Source organism: Pygocentrus nattereri, chromosome 8 (assembly GCF_015220715.1).
Source record: "Pygocentrus nattereri isolate fPygNat1 chromosome 8, fPygNat1.pri, whole genome shotgun sequence".
In the NCBI taxonomy this organism is placed as follows: Eukaryota; Metazoa; Chordata; class Actinopteri; order Characiformes; family Serrasalmidae; genus Pygocentrus; species Pygocentrus nattereri.
Window position 1 is genome coordinate 25,086,004 of NC_051218.1, and position 21,684 is coordinate 25,107,687.

A 21,684-nucleotide genomic window follows, 5' to 3' on the forward strand; every position below is an offset into this window, starting at 1 on the left:
GTCCATCACCATTGCAAACAAGAAGGGGCTCAAAGCTGATCCCTTATGTAACCCTACATTCAAAGGTGTCAGAAGTATTCACATTCATTACTCAGGTAGAAGTATAGATACTAGGGTTTAAAAATACTTCTGTAGAAGTTGAAGTATCAACTCAAGCTTTTTACTCAAGTAAAAGTGTAAAAGTACTGCTTTCAAAACTACTTAAAGTATAAAAGTAATGTAAGGAAAAAAAAAAAAAAAAAGCCATTAAGGACAAAAGCTTAGGTCGCACCACAGGGGTCTATAGTGCACTAGCCCACCTCCCCAAAAACCCCATTCTTCTAAAAGCCATAACAACTATAATGTTATATTAAAATGTTAATGTTGAAAAATGTGCACATATGCCCATTGAAAATGAATGTACTTTAGTACAATGCAAATATTAAAGAACCATATACAGTATGTATACTACTGATCATTAACATGTGTTCATGGAGCGGAACATATGATGACTAGTTGCCTATAAGTATTGCAATGATGCAGTCAAACTTCAAAGGCATGTTATCAATAACCTTTATTGGAATGTAAATGTACATCCAAGCTTCGTTGCAGGAATCTGTGAGGGCAACTGATAACAAAACAGACAAGAAAATTGGTGTACCCAGGGCAGGTTTAGTAAAAATTACACTTATATGGTTGTCTATATACAGTAGACGTTAGTGCTGTCAAGATGAACGATTAATCTTAGTGATTAATTAAAAAAAATATATATATATATATATAAACCTCAATCCTGATTGATGCCTTCCTCATATGTATTATGCTCAATTCTATAGCTAATGGCAACAAGGTCCAACTTTCAACATAAGAATCTACATCAGTCAAGCACAGAATGTGCAACAAAAAGTTACCAATAGGCTTTGTTCAGCCGCAAAAGCAGCTGGTTCTCAAAGTTCTTTGAGCCAGTGTGTGCTCTTTTTGGCCTAAAGATCAGCCCTGCAACAGTAAACAGTCTTTCACAGGCTGCTGAAGCAGGGAGTGCCGTATTAAGCTTAAGTGATAACTGGCACACAGCTGGGAAGGACTTCAGTACCTCTGCTGTGTCTCTTGGGCACCCCAGGTACGCATCCAACTGCTGGGTCGTTTCAAGAGGGCTGGTCTTCTTCAAGGAGGAAAAGAAGTCCTCTTCCTCAGATGATTGGGAGCCCTCACTGATGTGATTCTCGGCCTGACAGTCCAAGTGGCTTCTGATATAGTCAAGGCCTGTGGAATAAAAACAATCAGTACAACTTACATTATATGACAATATAATTATGTATGTAATTATGTATTGGATAGAGGGGTGTGTGAGATTAAATGACATTTCAAACTCATTTCACTGTCTCCATAGAAATTATACATATTAAGGGGAAGTCGAGAAGTGAGACACTTACCAAGTTTGAGGATATTCTCGTCACTTGTCCAGCAGGTCTTAAATTTGGGAACTAAAATGGCTGCGGCTATCAGCTCTGGATCTGTAAGCATCTCTCCGAAGCGTTTTTCTAGGCCTGAAAGAAGTGCAGCAATCAAAGGCTCACAGAACTTGGAGGCAATGTTAAGTTGCTGGAGCTTGGTCCTTAGTAGAGTTATGGTGGGGACCAACCATCCCATCTGCACACTGGTTTCACCTTGAAGAACATCAAGTGCCTTTGCAACTGGGCTCATTGTCTTCGCATATTCTGCAAGAAATGCAAGTTCCACTGGAGTAAACCTGTACAAAGAAGAAGACAAACAACATGGAATACTTAGCCTACATGACATAGCATCTTCAACTGGAGGAACTCATAATTAAAAAGGAAAAATATTGTCATCTGAGACATTTAGAAATGTAGTTGTGTTTCTACAAATCACATCCATAGTAAATATGGGGACTGCATACGTGTTCTACAGCATTCAAAGTATAAAACTGTGACTTCATCTATCGTTAATCACTTCATTAACTTAAAGGCAAAAAAAAAAAAAAAAAAAACACTCTTACTTGGGTGTATCTAGTTCATTGCAGACAGCTGCAAGGGCTCCTTCGCCTTGTTCTCTTGTTATTCTCACTATTCTTTCTACGGCTGAGAAGAGTGAATTCCACCTTGTAGCAACAGGCCTTAAGAATTGGAGTTTGCAGTGGTCTTCAATTACTTCAGATGCAGTGGTTTATCTTGAACTTTTGTTCCACAGGCTAGAGCATTTGGCAAATGTGGACCTTGACACACGCTTGTACAATGGGTTGACCTCTGCTTTCAAAGCATCAACTGTGGACACTAAATTGAGAAGGTGGCAGGCGCAGCGATGGTGCTTAGGTAGCTGGTATTCCAAGTAGTCATCCTCATCCAACAGGGCTCCGGCATCAACAAATTCAACACCCTCAACGCTTTCCTCTTCATCGTCATCGTCATTTTGGCCACCATCATCCTCTTCTCCATCACTCTCTCCTACAGGTTCAGGATTGTTGTTCTCATCAGTCTGCCCATAAATTCTGAAGGCTTTCAGGAAGTTTGATCCATTGTCAGTTGTAGTGCGAACGATCTTCTCTCTGATATTGAATTCTGTGTGAATATCATTAAGGGCACCAGCCAGGGCAGAAAAGGTATGTGATCCTTTAAGTTGCTTGCATGCCAGGGCAGCACAAGATCTCTGCAAGGTCTGGGGGTTAAACCAGTGTGCAGTGACACCAATGAAACTGCGACGGTGTGCCGTCCAGCAGTCTGTTGTTGTTGCTATGAACTCAATTTCACTAAGGGCAGCTTTCAGTTTTCTTCTCATTTCAATAGAGGCCTTTGTGACTTTGTTTACAACAGTATTGCGTGTCATGACATTTGTATTTGGCCGAAGATGTTGCACAAGATCAATGAAGCCCTGTTGCTGGACAACGTGTGGCGGGTGCAAGCCTTGGACAATGAACTTGAGGACAACTTTATCCACACTTGCCTGGGACACTCTTTGAGTCTCCCACAGCTTGGTTTGTTTGGAGGGTGGGGCCAAAGAACCTTCAGTGGATGACTTCCTTTTGAGGGATGCTGAAGTAAGTTGCGTGTATCTCTCTAGACAAGTGGGGTGTTTCTTCTGCGGAGAAAACGAATGCACAGACACAGATTGAGATTCGTATTTTTTATCTCAAACTACAAGCTCAGACTATCTAGGACTTCCTCTGTATTAAATGTCATGCTTGAAGATCATGAATGAAGATCAGACTACCAAGTTAGGGAGCAGTTTCACTGGTCTATGCAATTATGTTGAGCAGACCATAATATTGCCACTAAAAGCTGTTTTAGGACTACAAGCAACTGCTGGCATGGCTGAAAAGTAGCATTATTGATTACATAGTCCAAATTTAATTCATTTTAAACTGCATTTGACTGATAGTTGGTAGTTGGGCCTATTACCTGTTTACAAGAAGCCATGGGGCCTGCCCCAAACAGGCGCACGCGCTCTCATACACAGACAGGATCATGCCTATCCTTAGTACATGCTTTATCAACCAGCTGTAGACTATAGCTTTGCACAATTAACTTACAAATATTGCAAATAGCAATAATATAAGCTCAGATAACATTTGGCTGAAGTCGAATTTCAAATCTCACAAAGAGCCCAACAAACGAACTTGCAATGTTGAATTATAGCCTACTGCTAGCAAGCAACTATAGCATGTGTTGGCATGAATCTAGCTATAGCAAAAATAGCAAACTTACCATTAGTACGTCACTAGGTTACTACAATATTTTGTCAATAATCGACTGATAAACTTTCAACTTACCTCAATATGCTTTTTCAAATTAGACGGTGAGTTTTTGAAAGCCATTAGCTCGTGGTACTTGGGTGCGCAGAGCTTGCAGCGCATTCGAAAGGAGTTGTTTTTGCATCCAACCATTTCGAAAAATTCTTCCAGGTACGGCCAGAGATGTACAAGGGTTGGTTGGTCTTCCTGGCTACCAACCTCCTCGCTGGTGCTTAGTTGGGACACTTCGCTCGAATTCTCTTGAGTCTCTGCCACGGACATCTTTATACTAAGCTACGTACGTCTGTTACGTCCTCGCTGGAGTGTGACGTGACCTGTGCAGGTGCGATGGATCACGTACAAACCAATAGGATGTCGGAATATTATATGTTTATACTTCTCATCCAACCACAATCAAATTCACTCTATCCGGATGGCGCGATTAGTCAGGATAGAGTTTTTTTAAACGATGACACGCCGGAATGAAAACAAGTCCAAATGAAATGGCAATAACGAGGCTATTTTTAAAATGTAAGGAGTAGAAAGTACAGATAATGGAGTGAAAATGTAAGGAGTAGAAGTAAAAAGTCATCTAAAAAATAATTACTCCAGTAAAGTAAAAATAACCAAAATTTCTACTTAAGTAAGGTAACGAAGTATTTGTACTTCGTTACTTGACACCTCTGCCTACATTCACCTTGAAACCATTTGTCACTCCAACTGCACACCTCACCACTGTCTCACTATCCTCATACATGTCCTGCACCACCCTAACATACTTTTCAGCTACACCTGACTTCCTCATACAGTACCACAGTTCCTCTCTTAGCATCCTATCATATGCCTTCTCTAGATCCACAAAGAAACAATGCAGCTTCTTCTGACCTTCTCTGTACTTCTCTACCAACACTCTCAACGCAAAAATTGCATCTGTGGTACTCTTTCTGGGCATGAAACCAAACTGCTGCTCACTGATCTGAACCTCTCGCCTTAGCCTTGCTTCAACAAATCTTTCCCATACCTTCATGGTGTGGCTCATCAACCTCTGTAGTTACTGCAGCTCTACACATCACCCTTGTTCTTAAAAATGGGGACCAGTACACTACTTCTCCACTCATCAGGCATCCTCTCACTCTCCAGGATTTTGTTAAACAACCTGGTTAAAAAGTCCACTGCCTTCTCTCCTAAACATCTCCATACCTCCACAGATATGTCATCTGGACCAACTGCCTTTCCATTCTTCATCCTTTTTAAACCTGCCCTCACTTCCACCTTACTAATTCTCTGCACTTCCTGATCCACTATCTCTCCCCCCGTTGTCCTCCTCTCTCTCTCTCTCGTTTTCCTCATTCATTAGTTCCTCAAAGTACTCCTTCCATCTACTCATCACTCTCTGTTCACTCAGTAGTACATTTCCCTCTCTATCCTTTATCAGCCTAACCTGCTGTACATCCTTTCGCGCTCTATCTCTCTGTTTAGCCAAACGATACAAGTCCTTTACTCCTTCTTTACTGTCCAGCCTCTCATACAGCTCATCATAGGCCTGAGCCTTTGCCTTTGCCACCATTCTTTTCGCTATGCGACTAGCCTCACAGTACTCCTGCCTACTTCCTTCATCTCTCTGGTTATCCCACTTTTTCTTAGCTTATATTTACATTTATGGCATTTGGCTGACGCTCTTATCCAGAGCAACTTACAGTTTGATCATTTTACACAGGTAGGCGAAGGTGGTGTTAGGAGTCTTGCCCAAGGACTCTTATTGGTATAGTGTAGGGTGCTTACCCAGGTGGGGATTGAACCCCAGTCTACAGTGTAGAAGGCAGAGGTGTTACCCACTACACTAACCAACCAGCTGCCTTCTTCTGAATACTCTCCTGGACTTCCTCATTCCACCACCAACTTTCCTTGTCTTCTTTCCTCTGACCAGACAAAACACCCAACATATTTTTGCCAGTTTCTCTCACCATCTTAGCTGTAGTTTCCCAGTCCACAGGTAGCTCCTCACTGCCCCCACGGCCTGTTGCAATTTTTCCATGAACTGCCTGCAACCGTCCTCCTCCTTCAGCTTCCACCATCTAATCTTTGGCTCTGTCTTCACTCTCTTCCTCTTCTTTGTTTCTAATCTCATTCTAAAGACAACCACCCTATGCTGCCTTGCTACACTTTCCCCTGGTACCACTTTACAATCTCCAATCTCCTTTAGGTGGCATCTCCATCCATCCATCCATCCATCCATCCATCCATCCATCCATTTTCTAAGCCGCTTCCCCGTCAGCGTTGTGGGGGGTGCTGGAGCCTATCCCAGCAGTCTTCGGGCGATAGGCAGGATACACCCTGGACAGGTCGCCAGTCCATCGCAGGGCAGACAGACAGACAGACAGACACAGACAGTCACTCACACATTCACACCTAGGGGCAATTTTAGCATGTCCAATTGGCCTGACTGCATGTCTTTGGACTGTGGGAGGAAACCGGAGAACCCGGAGGAAACCCACGCAGAGAGGACCCCACTCACCCGGTAGGGGAATTGAACCTAGGCCCTCCTTGCTGTGAGGCGACAGCGCTACCCACCACGCCACCATGTAGGTGGCATCTCCTGCTAAGGATATAATCCACCTGTGTGCACCTCCCTCCACTCTTGTATGTCACCCTGTGTTCTTCCCTCTTCTGAAAATACATGTTCACCACAGCCATTTCCATTCTCTTTGCAAAATCTACAACCATCTGACCTTCCTCATTTCTGTCTTTCACACCATACATACCCAGCACCTCTTCATCCCCTCTGTTCCCTTCACCAACATGTCCATTGAAGTCTGCACCAATCACCAATCTCTCCTCTCTAGGGACACCATCTACCACTTCATCCATCTTACTCCAAAATTCCTCTTTCTCCTCTAACTGACAACCAACCTGTGGTGTATATTCAAAATTACACCATCAACTTCAGGCTCATGATCCTGTCTGACACTCGCTTTACATCCAGAACACTTTTCCCAAGCTGTTCCTTTAGGATTATCCCTACTCCATTTCTCTTCCTCTCTACACCATGATAGAACAGTTTGAATCCACCTCCAATGTTCCTGGCCTTGCTTCCATTCCATCTGGTCTCCTGGTCTCTCCATCATGTCTGCAAGCTCCCTGCCTTTACCAGTCATTGTCCCTATGTTCAGAGTCCCTACTCTAACCTCCACACTCCTGCCTTTCCTTCTCTCTTGCTGCCTTCTAACCTGCCTTCCTCCTCTCCTCTGATGGTCTTCGACATACAGTAGTCCAATTTCCACCGGCACCCTGCTGGTCAACAGCACCGGAGGCGGTCGTCGTTAACCCGGGCCTCGACCGATCCGGTATGGCAATCATATCTGTGATCCGCATGATAGATTTGGCACAAGTTTTATGCCGGATGCCCTTCCTGACGCAACCCTCACCATTTATCCGGGCTTGGGACCGGCACCAGAAGTACACAAAGTACACCCCTAATGGCTGGTTTACAAAAAAAGAAAATGAACAACGACAGACTTTTAGAAATACAAAGGGAACTTACATTAATCGAACATGTATACAGATCATCTCTTGCACAGTCAGACTACAATAAAATTTTAAAACTAAAATATGAATATAATTCAATTCTTACTAAACGTGTGGAAATTTCTTTACTTAAAATGACACATAAATATTTTGAACTGGGAGATAAGCCTGAGAGATTATTGGCCAGACAATTAAAAGGAATACAATCCAAAAAAGCTATTCATAGAATCAAAGTAAAGTCTGGTGAATTACTTACAGATTCTTCTTCTTTGGAGGTAAATGAGGAAGATTTTAACCTTTTTTTTTCGATAAGCTTGTAATACCACAGTTACCTGAGTTCTGCAAAATGGAATTGGATGCTCCAATATTAGAAACTGAACTTATGGAAGCTATGCGGGCTTTCCCATCAGGCAAAAGTCCCGGTCCGGATGGATTTGGTCTGAATTTTCAAGGCTTTTAGTAAACAACTTGTCCCCTATATGTTGAGGATGATAAATGATTCAGTTAGGAATAAAAGTTGCCCAGCTCCCTGTATGAAGCAAATATTATCTTATTGTTGAAAAAAGGAAAAGAAGATTCAGACCCTGCTTCTTATAGAACAATAGCACTCTTAAACTTCGATCAAAAAGTTCTAACTAAGGTTATGTCGATTAGACTTGGAAATCATATCTCCAAGATAATTCACACAGATCAGACTGGGTTCATACCAGGTAGATTCTCATTTGCGAATACATGTCTCCTTTTCAACATTTTATACTCTGACAAAATTAAAGATAAAGAGACTGCAATTATACCATTGGATGCTCAGAAGGCTTTCAATCAGTTAGAATGGCCCTATATGTTTGAGGTGTTCAAAAGATTTGGATTTGGTGACTTTTTTATTTCACTGGTCAAGATGCTTTATCTTTGTCCTACTGTCAACTATATCTACTAATGGGGAGTGCTCTAGTTCACTTGAACTACATTGTGGGGTCCGGCAAAGGGACCCTTTGTCCCCTCTTCTTTTTGATTTAGCTCTCAAACCATTGGCAATAGGGATCAGGAATCATCCACAGATTCATGGCATTAAATGTGGAGACACCGAAAGTCTTGTGAATTTATATGCAGATGACTTGCTGATTTTTATATCTGACCCAGAGCTGTTTGTTCCCAACTAATCAAATTATATAGATGCCTTTAGTAGACTTTCAGGTTATTCAATTAATTGGAGCAAGAGTGAATTTATGTGCATTACTAATAACCTTAGTCCTAGTTTCTTGAAATCATTGCCATTTAAATAATTGATGATCATTTTACATATCTAGGCCTTAAGATATCAAGAAATCCCAAACATCTGTTCAAACTAAATTTTCTACATATGGTCGACAAATTAAAAGCGAATATTGAATGCTGGAAACTACTTCCTTTATCAATGATTGGACGTATTAATGCTAACAAAATGGTGACTTTACCACGATTCTTATATCTCTTTCAAAACATATCAATTTTCCTGCCTTCATCCTTTTTAGGCAATTAGACTCAATTATTTGCTCATTTGTCTGGGCCTATAAACCCCCTATTTCAAAAAGACATTTGCAAAGGCCGAAAGCACTTGGGGGCCTAGGCCTGCCTGTGTTTAAGCAGTATTTCTGGGCAGCCAATGCTAGGGTTTTTACCTATTGGCAGAAGGGAATCCTAGATCATTCACTACCTGTTGGGGCTCCACTGTGGTTAAGTATAGAGTCACAGTCCTTAACAAATACCTCTTTACCAGTTTTACTGTTTTCTATGATGAAATCTCTCAATAGAATAATTGGTAATAATTTTATAATTAAAAACTCCTTAAGGATTCTGAATCAAATTAAGAGGTTTCTTTCTCTGCCTCCAGTTTCCAGCTATACTCCTATAGCTCATAACCATTTTTTTGTTCCAGGCCAGTTAGATTATGTGTTTCTTACATGGAGAGAGGGTTTACAGTGCATCAAAGATTTTTATTTTGACAATAGCTTTGCTTCCTTTACTCAGCTTAAAATTAAATATAGTCTTCCTTCTTCTCACTTCTTTCGATATTTGCAGGTCAGACCTATGTTCAAAAAAAATTTACCCTCTTTTTCAATTAAACCAAAAGAATCTGTTTTTTACGACTTGCTACTTTCTCCCCCTGACGCTAGACACTTGGTGTCCAAATTTATTGCTGCATTATCACCATCAGACAATACTACCCCCCTAAAGGTAGGGTGGGCCAATGAGTTGGGTGCTGCAATTTCTGATGATATGTGGGAGGAAAGTTTGTCCAGTATTCATCATTGCTCAGTGAACTCCAGGTATAGACTCATACAGTTTAAAGTATTACACAGGTTTTACTTTTCTAAAACCGGATTGAACAAAATCTACTCCTCTGTGTGACCTTTGTCAAACATCCGAAGGTTCCTTGTCTCACTTAATCTGGTCCTGCCCTGTGTTGCATGACTATTAGGTTTATATCTTTCATTGGTTCTCTGAAGCATTCAATGTGGACATTGTCCCAGATTACAAACTTGCTATCTTTGGCTATTTTGACAGCTCGGTTTCTTTTTCACTTGCACAACAGCAAGCTCTACTGGCAGGTATGGTTGCAGCTAAAAAAGTCATACTTTTATCTTGGAAATCCCCATTGACACCATGTTTTAAGAGGTGGTTAAATGAGATTATTATATATTATATTATATATTATAAATTCATTATACAAATGGATCGGTTACATTGCAATGACGCTAAATCATATAAATGCTTCCAGAGTGTTTGGGGAGTGGTTTTGAATAGTCTGGAAGGGTCCTAGTCTGATACCAGTCCCAGTCTAATATTGGATATATTCCAGCTTGATCTATTGTCATTTATTCTTTGTAATGCTTGAACTAGACAGCCTGTATTTTATTTTTATTATTTCTTTTTTATTTCTTTTTATTTCTTTGTCTTCTTTTCTTTCCCTTTTTTGTTCTAGATGCTTTGGTGCTAGTTACTATTTCTGATTGTGTATTGTCATTATTAGCATGGGTTGTGTTTTTCTGCGATTCCTTATAAATTAAGTATATAAAAGAAAAAAAACATATTGTGAGTTAAAATCACTGCCAAATTCAAGTCCATTGGCCTTTTACAAAAGATAAAATGCATTCATTAAAAAAAATAGTAAAAGGTTTCCATGAATGTATGTATATCAAGGTACAGGAATGTATAAAACTGGCTCCCTAAACATGACTGTGGCATTAACAATTTCATCAATTAGCATCAAACGAGTTAAGTAACAGCAAGAACAAATTCGTTGTCACATGCTCATTTCATTACAAAACCTACGCAGTGAATTGGTTCCTGATATCCTCAATTAAACAGCCAAGCCGACCCTTATTGTGCTTGTTCCCAAGCCAGTAAGTCCACTCTATGACTGCAAGGTATTCCTTAAGCATTTTCTCAGTTCTGTTTCCTCTCAGGCGCCAAATAGAGGATTTGTACATGAGCCATGCCCTCTCAAGGTTCTGGGTGTGAGCTCCAGTAATGTGATCCACAAACCAATGGGTGTGATTCACAGTAAAGTGAGTATAACCCATGCTTGAAAGAGCCCCCCAATAAGCTCTCCATTCATCACTAATGATAGTGGTGCCAGGCCAAACATGTTTTAATGGTATTAAATGTTGGCAGGATCTCTTTTTAACAAGTTCAAGGATTGGGCGGCGTTGCCTATCCGCTACCCCAAGCATACCAAACACCCACTTTTTCCCGATTCAATTCAATTCAATTAAACTTTATTGTGATTATACAATACAGGGTAGGACAGTATAACAAAACACTGTCGGGCTACTTTTCCAGTGCAGTAATAAAAGATGCATAGTAAACAGTGCAAAGACAAAGACAGTAAAAGACAGACAAAATGTGCATACTCAGTAGGTACAGGTGTCAAACGTAGACAAGATGTGCATAGGCAAGTGTTATAGGTGTATTGGACGTATAGACAGTGCATAGGCAGATATTCAAGTGTATCAGGTATATAGACAAAAATGTACATGGTGAGCATTTCAGGTAGCGGCTGCTCTTCCACGGCCATACTGTCAAAAAAAAAAAAAAACACACACACACACACTTAAATACATTATATAATATATACTGCTCAAAAAAATAAAGGGAACACTCAAATAACACATCTTAGATCTGAATTAATGAAATATTCTCATTGAATACTTTGTTCTGTACAAAGTTGAATGTGCTGACAACAAAATCACACAAAAATCATCAATGGAAATCAAATTTATTAACCAATGGAGGCCTGGATTTGGAGTCACACACAAAATTAAAGTGGAAAAACACACGACAGGCTGATCCAACTTTGATGTAATATCCTTAAAACAAGTCAAAATGAGGCTCAGTATTGTGTGTTGCCTCCACGTGCCTGTATGACCTCCCTACAATGCCTGGACATGCTCCTGATGAGGTTGCGGATGGTCTCCTGAGGGATCTCCTCCCAGACTTAGACTAAAGCATCCGCCAACTCCTGGACAGTCTATGGTGCAACGTGGCATTGGTGGATGGGGCGAGACATGATGTCCCAGATGTGCTCAATCGGATGCAGGTCTGTGGAACGGGCGGGCCAGTCCATAGCTTCAATGCCTTCATCTTGCAGGAACTGCTGACACACTCCAGCCACATGAGGTCTAGCATTAACCTGCATTAGGAGGAACCCAGGGCCAACCGCACCAGCATATGGTCTCACAAGGGGTCTGAGGATCTCATCTCGGTAACTAATGGCAGTCAGGCTTCCTCTGGCGAACACATTGAGGGCTGTGCGGCCCTCCAAAGAAATGCCACCCCACACCATTACTGACCCACTGCCAAACCGGTCATGCTGAAGGATGTTGCAGGCAGCAGATCGCTCTCCACAGCGTCTCCAGACTCTGTCACGTCTGTCATGTGCTCAGTGTGAACCTGCTTTCATCTGTGAAGAGCACAGGGCGCCAGTGGCGAATTTGCCAATCCTGGTGTTCTCTAGCAAATGCCAAGCGTCCTGCACAGTGTTGGGCTGTGAACACAACCCCCATCTGTGGACGTCGGGCCCTCATACCATCCTCATGGAGTCGGTTTCTAACCGTTTGTGCAGACACATGCACATTTGTGGCCTGCTGGAGGTCACTTGCACAGAGGCGGAGGTTGCGGTCCTGCTGCTGGGTTTTTGCCCTCCTATGGCCTCCTCCACGTCTCCTGGTGTACTGGCCTGTCTCCTGGTAGTGCCTCCAGCCTCTGGACACTACGCTGACAGACACAGCGAACCTTCTTGCCACAGCTCGCATTGATGTGCCATCCTGGAAGAGCTGCACTACCTAAGCCACTTGTGTGGGTTGTAGACAAGTAGTGGACAGTTTGATTTCACAGAAGTTTGATTTACTTGGAGTTATATTGTGTTGTTTAAGTATTCCCTTTATTTTTTTGAGCAGTGTATATAATATGTTACATACATAACATATAAAACTGGTGTAAATATGTTTTACACAACGTCCCAACTTCTTTGGAATTGGGGTTGTATTTCAGAATCAAGATTTATTGGCTAGGTATGCTATGCATACATTTGGTTTTGGTTACAGGAGCTCACATTGCACAGTATCAGACAGACACTTACATGTAGAGAATAAGATAAAATAAATATAACAAAATAAAATAAAACCCGCATTCCTACCATCACTTACTCAGACACACACACGATCATACCTGTAAACCTTACAATGTGCAAAGTCTAAAGTTAAAGTACTGAGTGCAGCAGCAGTTAAAGGGATCAATGAGGTGACATAAGTGGGGTAATATAAAATATGTTCACTGAACTAAACTATGAATTACCAATATGCTAATCAGGGGGACATTTTTTGTTTTAACACAAAGGTTATTCCCACTTTAACAGATGTAATGTTGAGAGCTCTTGACAGTATGGATGAATATAGGCCAAAGGGGCAATTGATCAATTTTTTGTCACATTTTGTGATGCCACTGCTAGTGGGGTTCGCCTCAATAAATGGCTAGTGTCACTCCTCAGTGGCACATGCCAGTGGCTTTTGCCTCAATAAATGTCTAGCACCACTCCTGAGCGGCACATGCCAGTGGCTTTTGCCTCAATAAATGTCTAGCACCACTCCTGAGCGGCACATGCCAGTGGCTTTTGCCTCAATAAATGTCTAGCACCACTCCTGAGCGGCACATGCCAGTGGCTTTTGCCTCAATAAATGTCTAGCACCACTCCTGAGCGGCACATGCCAGTGGCTTTTGCCTCAATAAATGTCTAGCACCACTCCTGAGTGGTACATGCCAGTGGCTTTTGCTTCAATAAATGTCTAGTGCCACTCCTGAGCAGCACATGACAGTGGGATTCGCCTCAGTAAACGGCTAGTGCCACTCCTGAGCGGCACATGCCAGTGGCTTTTGCCTCAATAAATGTCTAGCGCAAAAGAGTCTATATTCAAGATAGCATTGCTGCTAATGTTGCATAGCCTTTGGCTAAAGCAGCTCATTTCGCTTAGAATCGTCCACCAAACAGCACAACCAACAAAATCACAGACAAACACACCGGCAGCCATTTGTCTCATACATAACTAAAACCAATTCTGTTGCATAGGGTCTGAGGCTGCGATGTCGCACAAACCTTTCTGAAACATACCTTCCTCTCTCTATCCCTCCATTGTCCCCTGTTGTGTTAGGAAGTAACCAATAGGATAGTTGCTGCTGCCCCCTGGAGGTTAGAGAAGGGAATGAGGATGTTGACTTATATGGAGGTCCAGACACGCTTCAGTAAAGCTCCGAGTCAACCTATTTAATGTGTAGTCTGCTTCTGTTCCACTTACCATCAGTCTGCATCCAGTAACATAACATGGTGTCAGAAGTGTGTTAGAGATGGACAGTGACAATTCTGTCGACTCTAAAAACAAAACAAAAAATAAATAAATAAATAATAGATTGTGAGGAGAAAGCAGCGCGGGAGCAGCGTGCGAACTAGCCTAAGAAGAACCAACTAGTCTAGGAATGGCCAAAGTGGAGGAAAAGGTTTGAAAGATACAGGATAGCATCACGGCTCGATGAACAGCCGGAGGAGAACCAGGTAAATACCTTGATTTACACTATGGGAGAGGACATCGAGGACGTCATAACATCCCTGGCTTTAACAGAGGAAGAGCTGGAAGGTTATGATGTGGTAATTAACCATCTTAAACGACACTTCGTAGTGAGAAGGAATGTGATATTCGAGCATGCAAAGTTCAACCAAAGACACCAAGAAAGCGGAGAGACAGTAGATAGTTTTATCACTGCACTTTATTGTTTGGCAGAACACTGTGGCTATGGCGCCTTACACGATGAGATGATACGGGACAGACTCGTTGTGGGGCTGTGTGACAAAAAGCTATCAGAGCAACTTCAGATAGACGCAGAGCTAACAATAGAAAGAGCAATGACGCGTGCTTGGCAAAGCGAGCAAGTCAAAAAACAGCAGGAGCTCATGAAATCGAACTTCAAAGCTGAAAATGGTGCAAACATAGACAGTGTCCGGTTCTACCAGAAATCATACCTGAAAAACCAGGACAGACCACGCATGCAGTTTAAAAACAAAACCATTCCTCCAAAGTAACCGCTTGCAATGGAGAATAATGCGTACTACCGATGCGGCAGAGTACCTGCCCATAGCAAACAACAATGCCCAGCCCGTGAAGAAAATTGCAACAATTGTCACAAGAGGGGGCACTTCACAAGGGTGTGCAAGAGCAGAGCGGTGAGTGAAATAGAAACGGTGCCTGACGATGCAACTTACAAAGAGGACACAGCATATTTGGGCTTAGTCAACTCAGATAACTCAGAAAATGAATGGATTACAGAAGTAAAGATCAATGATCATAGCACACAGCCTAAAATAGGCACGCGAGCAGATGTCACAGTCATTCCAGAAGCAGTGTATACCGCACACAAAGCCTTTCCACCGTTACAGAGGGCTGACCAGGTTTTATATGGGGCAGGTATGAACCGTCTCTCTGTTAAGGGGAAATTCACTGCCACACTGACAGGCAGCCGCCAGAACAACAGTAGCCTGCAAGATGTGTATGTTGTGTCTGGATTGAAGTCAGGATTATTGGGCTGCACTGCAAGTGTAGCATTGGGACTTGTAGCCAGAATTGACGCCACTTTCTGCCCAAAAACTGGTACTGAACAGTTCCCACAGTTGTTCAGTGGTCTAGGAAGAATGGACGGGGAATACAAACTTGAGCTCAAACCGGACGCGAAACCATACCAAGACGCATACCACTACCACTCATATCTAAAGTCAAAAAAGAGTTGAAGTGCATGGAAGCCCTAGGCGTCATTTCCAGAGTTGCTGAGGGGGTTCGAGCAGATCCAAACAAGGTTAAAGCTGTGACTGCCATGGAGGAGCCAAAAGATGTCAGTGGGGTGAGACGGTTCCTTGGTATGACAAATCACCTTGGGAAATACATACCTCAGTTAGCAGCGAAGACACAGCCACTGCGAGATCTTCTGTGGGGAAAAAACACATGGACATGGGGACACGCCCAGCAACAGGCTTTTGACAGCATTAAAAGTGAGTTGAGCATCACACCTGTTATGGCACTGTACAACACACAAGCGCATACAGTCGTGTCTGTAGATTCATCCTCCTATGCACTGGGAGCAGTCCTACTACAGCAGCAGGAGAATGACACACTAAAACCAGTGGCGTATGCTTCACGCGCCCTAAGCGACACAGAAAGAAGATATGCCCAGATCGAAAAGGAGGGGCTAGCTACAACATGGGCATGCGAACGCTTCTCCGACTTCCTGGTAGGCATAGACTTCCATATTGAAACCAATCACAAACCACTTGTTCCCCTGTTAGGGTCAAAAGACTTAAACGAACTACCTCCAAGAATACAAAGACTACGCATGAGGCTGATGTGATACAGATACACAATCTCTCATGTACCTAGGAAAAACATGGCCACGGCAGACGTCCTGTCGAGAGCACCTCAGAAACATACGAAAGACACCAAACTGGAGACAAAGTTGAACTTGTACGTCAGCATGGTGATGGATAGCTTGCCTGCCACAGAGAAAAGGCTGCAGGAAATAAAAGAACATCAAGACAGAGACAAAATACTGAGACAGGTAAAGAAATACTGTCACCAAGGTTGGCCTGACAAGTTTGCACTGGATGGGAGATGCCACCAGTATGCGCCACTTCCCAGAGAGACTGTGGGAGGTCCTAGGAACAGATTTGTTCGAGTGGAATAACCATCAGTTAGGCCTGTCACGATAACAAAATTTTCAGAACGATATATTGTCCCAGAAATTATTGCGATAAACGATAATATTGTAATTTTAAAGTGCCATTATAGAATTTTTTCTTGCTTCTGGGCTCCCCAAAGGAGCTTTAAGACAATGTGCCACAATAATAATATAGTAGCATAATAATACAATTACACCATTTTAACGTGAAATGAACTTTTTTATTGTTAAGAACAGACATTTGGCTTCCAATATGAAAATATTTTAATATCCCAAATAAATAAAATAAAATACAACCACACTTGGGCTCTGTGGATTCTGAGAAAATTGCACAAAATATTAAACAGACCTTTATAACAAAATAAACTCTTTAACAAAAAGTGCAAAAGAATGGCATTGCAACATTAAGTAACAACATAAATATTAATATAAGTAACATTTACATTAATTCAACTTTTTAAAACTCTGAACATAACACAACGGTACTTGGAGTCTCTCTTATCTGATCATATATATATATATATATATATATATATATATATATATATATATATTGTGGACGAAACCAGTCCTGCGTGTTCGTTGATGCAAAACAAATGAGACGAGTAGATCAGACTGAAGTGAAACAAACGGTTTTATTACAGAATTCTGGAGAGGTTACAAACAGAGAACATGCATCATGTATCTCCCAAGTAAGCTCTGACCCCTTCTCATCTGACTCCCTTTTTATAGTCGCATGACCGCTCCTTCCTTACCCAAGTCTCCAATGTGTGCGTTAGGCCATCTCACTAATCCACATCATAAAAGTTTAAGGATGCGCTCGAGACGTGAGTGCGTCTGCAAGGTCAGCTTAAGGTATTCCCTGTGTTTACCAACTCCCCCCGTTTTCCAGACAATGGCTCTGCTTATCTGACCAGATGAACCACATGTGTGGTGTGCTAATCCCAGGGTCTACTACTATTAGCTTCGAGGTATTTCCTGTTATCTGACATCTTTGTGTATTCCAACATTAGTCAGCACACAGCCTTATGTGCTGACTCTTAGCTCTTAGAATTGTACAATATAACCATTAAGCTTTCAATGCAAGACATAATACATCTTAAAAAGTAATATGAACAATACTAAGGCTAATAATTCCACAATTCCCCCTTTTGACCTTTCACCCGAAAGGTCAACATTCAGACATAGCATCATAACCTCTATATGTTGAGTTCTGACCTGCGCAGTGAATGACAAATCAAATATCCATGCTGTGGAGCTGCCTAAGGTGTAGTCTAATTGTATTCCCCCATATCTACTAATACAACGGTCTTTGTTCGTAGTTGATCGTCTGTACACCTCATATTCCCCCCTTCGTGGCTATACAGGGCCTCAAAAAACAAAAGATGAACATGAGTGCGATTACACGTATAACACATTACATTTGCTTAACAACTGGACATTGTCTGGAGTGTGAGAGCGAAAAAACCTGTCAGGCAGCCAACTTTCCTGAAATATCCATCAAACAATTTGGACAGGAAAAATTCTCTCACGGTTCTCCTGCCACAAGCAACCTCCTTTATGGAACTCCAGTCCAACGTTAAAAGAAAAATTCAATATGTATGAAGGCTAATACATATGGAACCCCAAAAATAAACAAATTAAAATAATGTTCGTTAGCGGGCTAGTCGACCTATCGGACCCGATAACAAACCTAAAACCCATTTCCCTAACTCGTAAAAAGAAAAGAAAAGAAGAGGTCCCAACGTACTCAAGCAAAGACATATGAACACATCAATGTATCAGACTGAAACTCTTCCACATGTCGACTCCCAAGTGGTGTTGATGGTGTTGGGTGTAGACCTTCTTATTCAGAGTCTCTTAGTCCTTTATCATCCATCCATGAAGGTGTGCACCCCTTCAATGCATCCCGATCTCCAAACACTAAACCTCCCCCCTTTCTTTCTAAAAGGGAAAGAAAACAACAGTCCTTGGGAAAAACAACAGACACATCATATGCGAATCACAACTCCATAAGATAATGCCAGATCCACTAAGAATGAATATAAAATGATTAAATATTCAAAAAGAATATTCTTCCACCAGTTCACCTTCTTCCACCTCATCCTCGTCTTCGTCATTAATGTTAATGGGAGTGCTGCTACCCAATTTAAACCTGTCTGCTGACAGATTTTGGCAATGCGATTTTTCAAACTAGCATTCATTTTTTCACAATTCCCTTGACTTTATGGGTGGTAAACTGCTCCAAGATGTTGTCTAATCCCCAATTTTGCAAAATCATTCTTACTATCTTATCCACAAACTCTTTCTCATTTTCTGAGGAGATCTGGAAGTCCCTATCTACCTATGACTTCTTTACACAAAATTTAGGTACTGATAAAGCTACTACCACTAATAATATCTTTTCCCTTCAAATGGTTTTATGATGCCAACAAAAATCCACAACAACTCATGCATAGGACCCCTTGGAGTCGGAATGTGACCAGGAGGAACTATCATACCCTTCTGAACATTATTTCTCCAACAGATTGTGCACCTACCTATGACAATCAATCTGCTCAAGTAAGTATGGTGCCCAAAACCCATACGCCTTTGTGATTTCACTTCTAACTTCCCCTTTTGCAACATAAGCTAACCCATGTGCTTCATCAGAGCATGCAACAGCTGGAGGTATCAATGATAGCTGAGATAGTTAGAGCTGAACCTGACTCAGCTATTGTTGTGATGATAGCTGATTTAGCAGAGACTGACTCTATTTGACCAAAGCCTGCTTCTTCTCCTTCTTCTTGTCATCCCCACCTGGTTGGCTATATGATCTGTATTCACACCTTTTGCCATACTTCCAAGGCCAACCACCTCTGCCAGTTTGCTCCTCACTGGTAGGGGCAACCTCTTCTGTATTTTGGCTCGCAAAATGGACTGTTCCATTTGATTCAAATCCGGATCATTTCCTGTAAAATTTCTCCACACTTGAAGGGCTCTTGAAACATAAGCTCTCGGGTTTTCTTTCAGTCCGAGTGGCTTAATCAGAATATTATCAGGATGCGCATTTGTCGGAAATGTATCACTCAATGCTCTCTACATTCGACCTCAAACTGCAGAAAACAGCTCTGGATCATTCACAGCAGTCCCCACATATCAATTTAGTCCAGCTTTCTGTAGAATCTCGTCCATAGCTGGAACCCCTAGGAGATTAGCTAAAAGTCTCCTGATACCTCCTATGGCAGGCTGTGTTCCCACCATAAACTCTTCCGCACAACATCAACCGGAGTAATTACATTTGACTCCTTAGTTTGCTTTTTGTCTTTTTTAACAGTTCCCTCATTAACCCTTTTTGTTAATTACAAATTTCTTTATTCATCAATAAATGAACACACACTGAAGATTTATAAACAGTGCTAGCTAGAATTAAATGCCCTTACATCTAAATACTAATTTCTAAGTTTGTGAAAGAGTTTGTGGATAAAACAGTAGCCTCTTAGTCACCCACAGATGTCTTCAATGGAGCTCAGGTTAGGTAATGCACTGGTTCTCCGCCCACAGTCATCTGGCTCTCTCCTGCTCATTCAAACAAAAGTGAGCATGACACAACTAAGAGTTAATCCCAATCCATTCTTTTAACAATGCACACATTTATACACTTATCTGTCAGCACAGTGGTTATTTACTTCCTCAACTATTCTGTCCTTTCTTGGGAGCTCATCTCATTTATATATATTTTATCGACGTCTCTGAAAAGAGGTTCATAGATTTTACTTAACTCTTAGATGTCCACGATATAATCAAAGGTCCTCTTTTGTCTCCCAAAGAAGACTCATTGTTGTTTATAACCATATAAAGGTAAAACAAAACATAGGACTCCTCATCTATACGACTTTTCCTCCTCACATTAATAATATTCAAATTTTATAAATATTACTTACTTTAACTAGTGATTTTAAGTTTAATTGTCCTCCATATAAGACGCTCATAAATCTATTTATTTATTTATTTTAATTTTTCAGCAAAGTCCCCTACAAAGGCTCCTTCAGTTTTAACTATATAAAGCAAATATCATTCCTTATCAATCCTTAACTCTCATAAAGTTACTCTATAGACACACAGCAGGTCAGAGAACATAAACGCTTCACCCCCAGAAAGAGAAGAGGGAGGGGTGGCGCTCAGACACACCCACAGACCCATATCTGCACACACACACGTCTTACTCAGAAAAGGAGGGGCTGACACACAGACGAAGTCCAGCTTCGTGTACACACACACACACACACACACATACACACACACACACACACACAACGCACAGAGAGGGAGAGAGAAAGAGAGAGAGATACCAACCCCCCTTTCTACAACACACACAGAACGAGCTCAGCATTTTCCTTAAAGTCGACTCATTCATACATTACTATAGCATGCTTTTGCCACCATTCACTTTTCTTTATTAACTTTATCTACCAAATTCCCTGGGCCCTGGGTGTTCCCCATATTTTATCAAGCCAAATCCGACTATTTCTCAAAGCCAATTTTCACACAGTGGCTAATCTACAGATATCTTACCATTTAAGAAGCTATAGGCCTTGTACTGTTCTGCCCCAATGCCTTGCCAGGGTCAACAGCGAGATAACTCCTCTCCAACAAACCACACCAGACGACAGAATTCAATTCACCTTTTATGGTCGTGAAGAAGGGTAAAACGACGATGCCTTCAAAGGAATCTCGATGCCCAGGAAGAAGGGAAAAGGAAATTTAGCCTTGCTAAACAAGAGTAGCGCACAATGCTCTGATTTCCATATAGAATAACGTCCACTTAACATGACATCATCAACTGGTTCCTTCGTAGTAGAACATTACTAACATTTGCCAGTAGATGGCAGCGGAGGGCCGCAAATAACGATAAATTTTAAAGACAGGAGCAATACATAAAACAGAACACTCCCCATAAACAGAACACTCCCCGCCTGACACCCTGAGGGTTTCACCCCTTTTTTTTTTTTCTTTACAACATTTAAAGGATCTCCCACTTAATCTGGGGGAATGAGCAAGACCAGTTCATTCACAGGCCTGAGAAGCAGCTTAGTTCCGTCCCCTTTTGCAATTCTCAGCTGGACTTTGCGTACCCATCCATCTTTGCTGGGGTACACCTCGGTGATGATGCCAAGAGGCCAGTCGCTTCGTTTGGATTGGACGTC

General features: G+C 41.7%; 1 protein-coding gene and 1 long non-coding RNA gene across 2 annotated transcripts; both read right to left on the reverse strand.

Moving 5' to 3' along the window:
• Positions 1-886: 886 nt before the first annotated feature.
• On the reverse strand, positions 887-2,141 carry LOC119263881. The gene is made up of 3 exons (XM_037540672.1): positions 2,099-2,141; positions 1,413-1,729; positions 887-1,242 (listed from the first exon to the last, which is right to left on the reverse strand). The coding sequence occupies exons 2-3, from the start codon at positions 1,681-1,683 to the stop codon at positions 887-889; spliced, it is 627 nt and encodes a 208-aa protein (XP_037396569.1). The 5' UTR covers positions 1,684-1,729; positions 2,099-2,141.
• A 15,447-nt stretch (positions 2,142-17,588) lies between these two features.
• LOC119263844 lies at positions 17,589-20,411 on the reverse strand. The gene is made up of 2 exons (XR_005130549.1): positions 18,589-20,411; positions 17,589-18,442 (listed from the first exon to the last, which is right to left on the reverse strand). It is a non-coding gene; the product is annotated as an uncharacterized LOC119263844 (long non-coding RNA).
• Positions 20,412-21,684: the final 1,273 nt, after the last annotated feature.

Coding starts and splice junctions, on each gene's coding strand:
- LOC119263881 (XM_037540672.1), bottom strand. CDS start 1,683: ATGAGCCCAGTTGCAAAGGCACTTGATGTTCTTCAAGGTGAAACCAGT. Junction 1,243..1,412: donor CGAGAATATCCTCAAACTTG/GTAAGTGTCTCA, acceptor TTTATTCCACAG/GCCTTGACTATATCAGAAGC.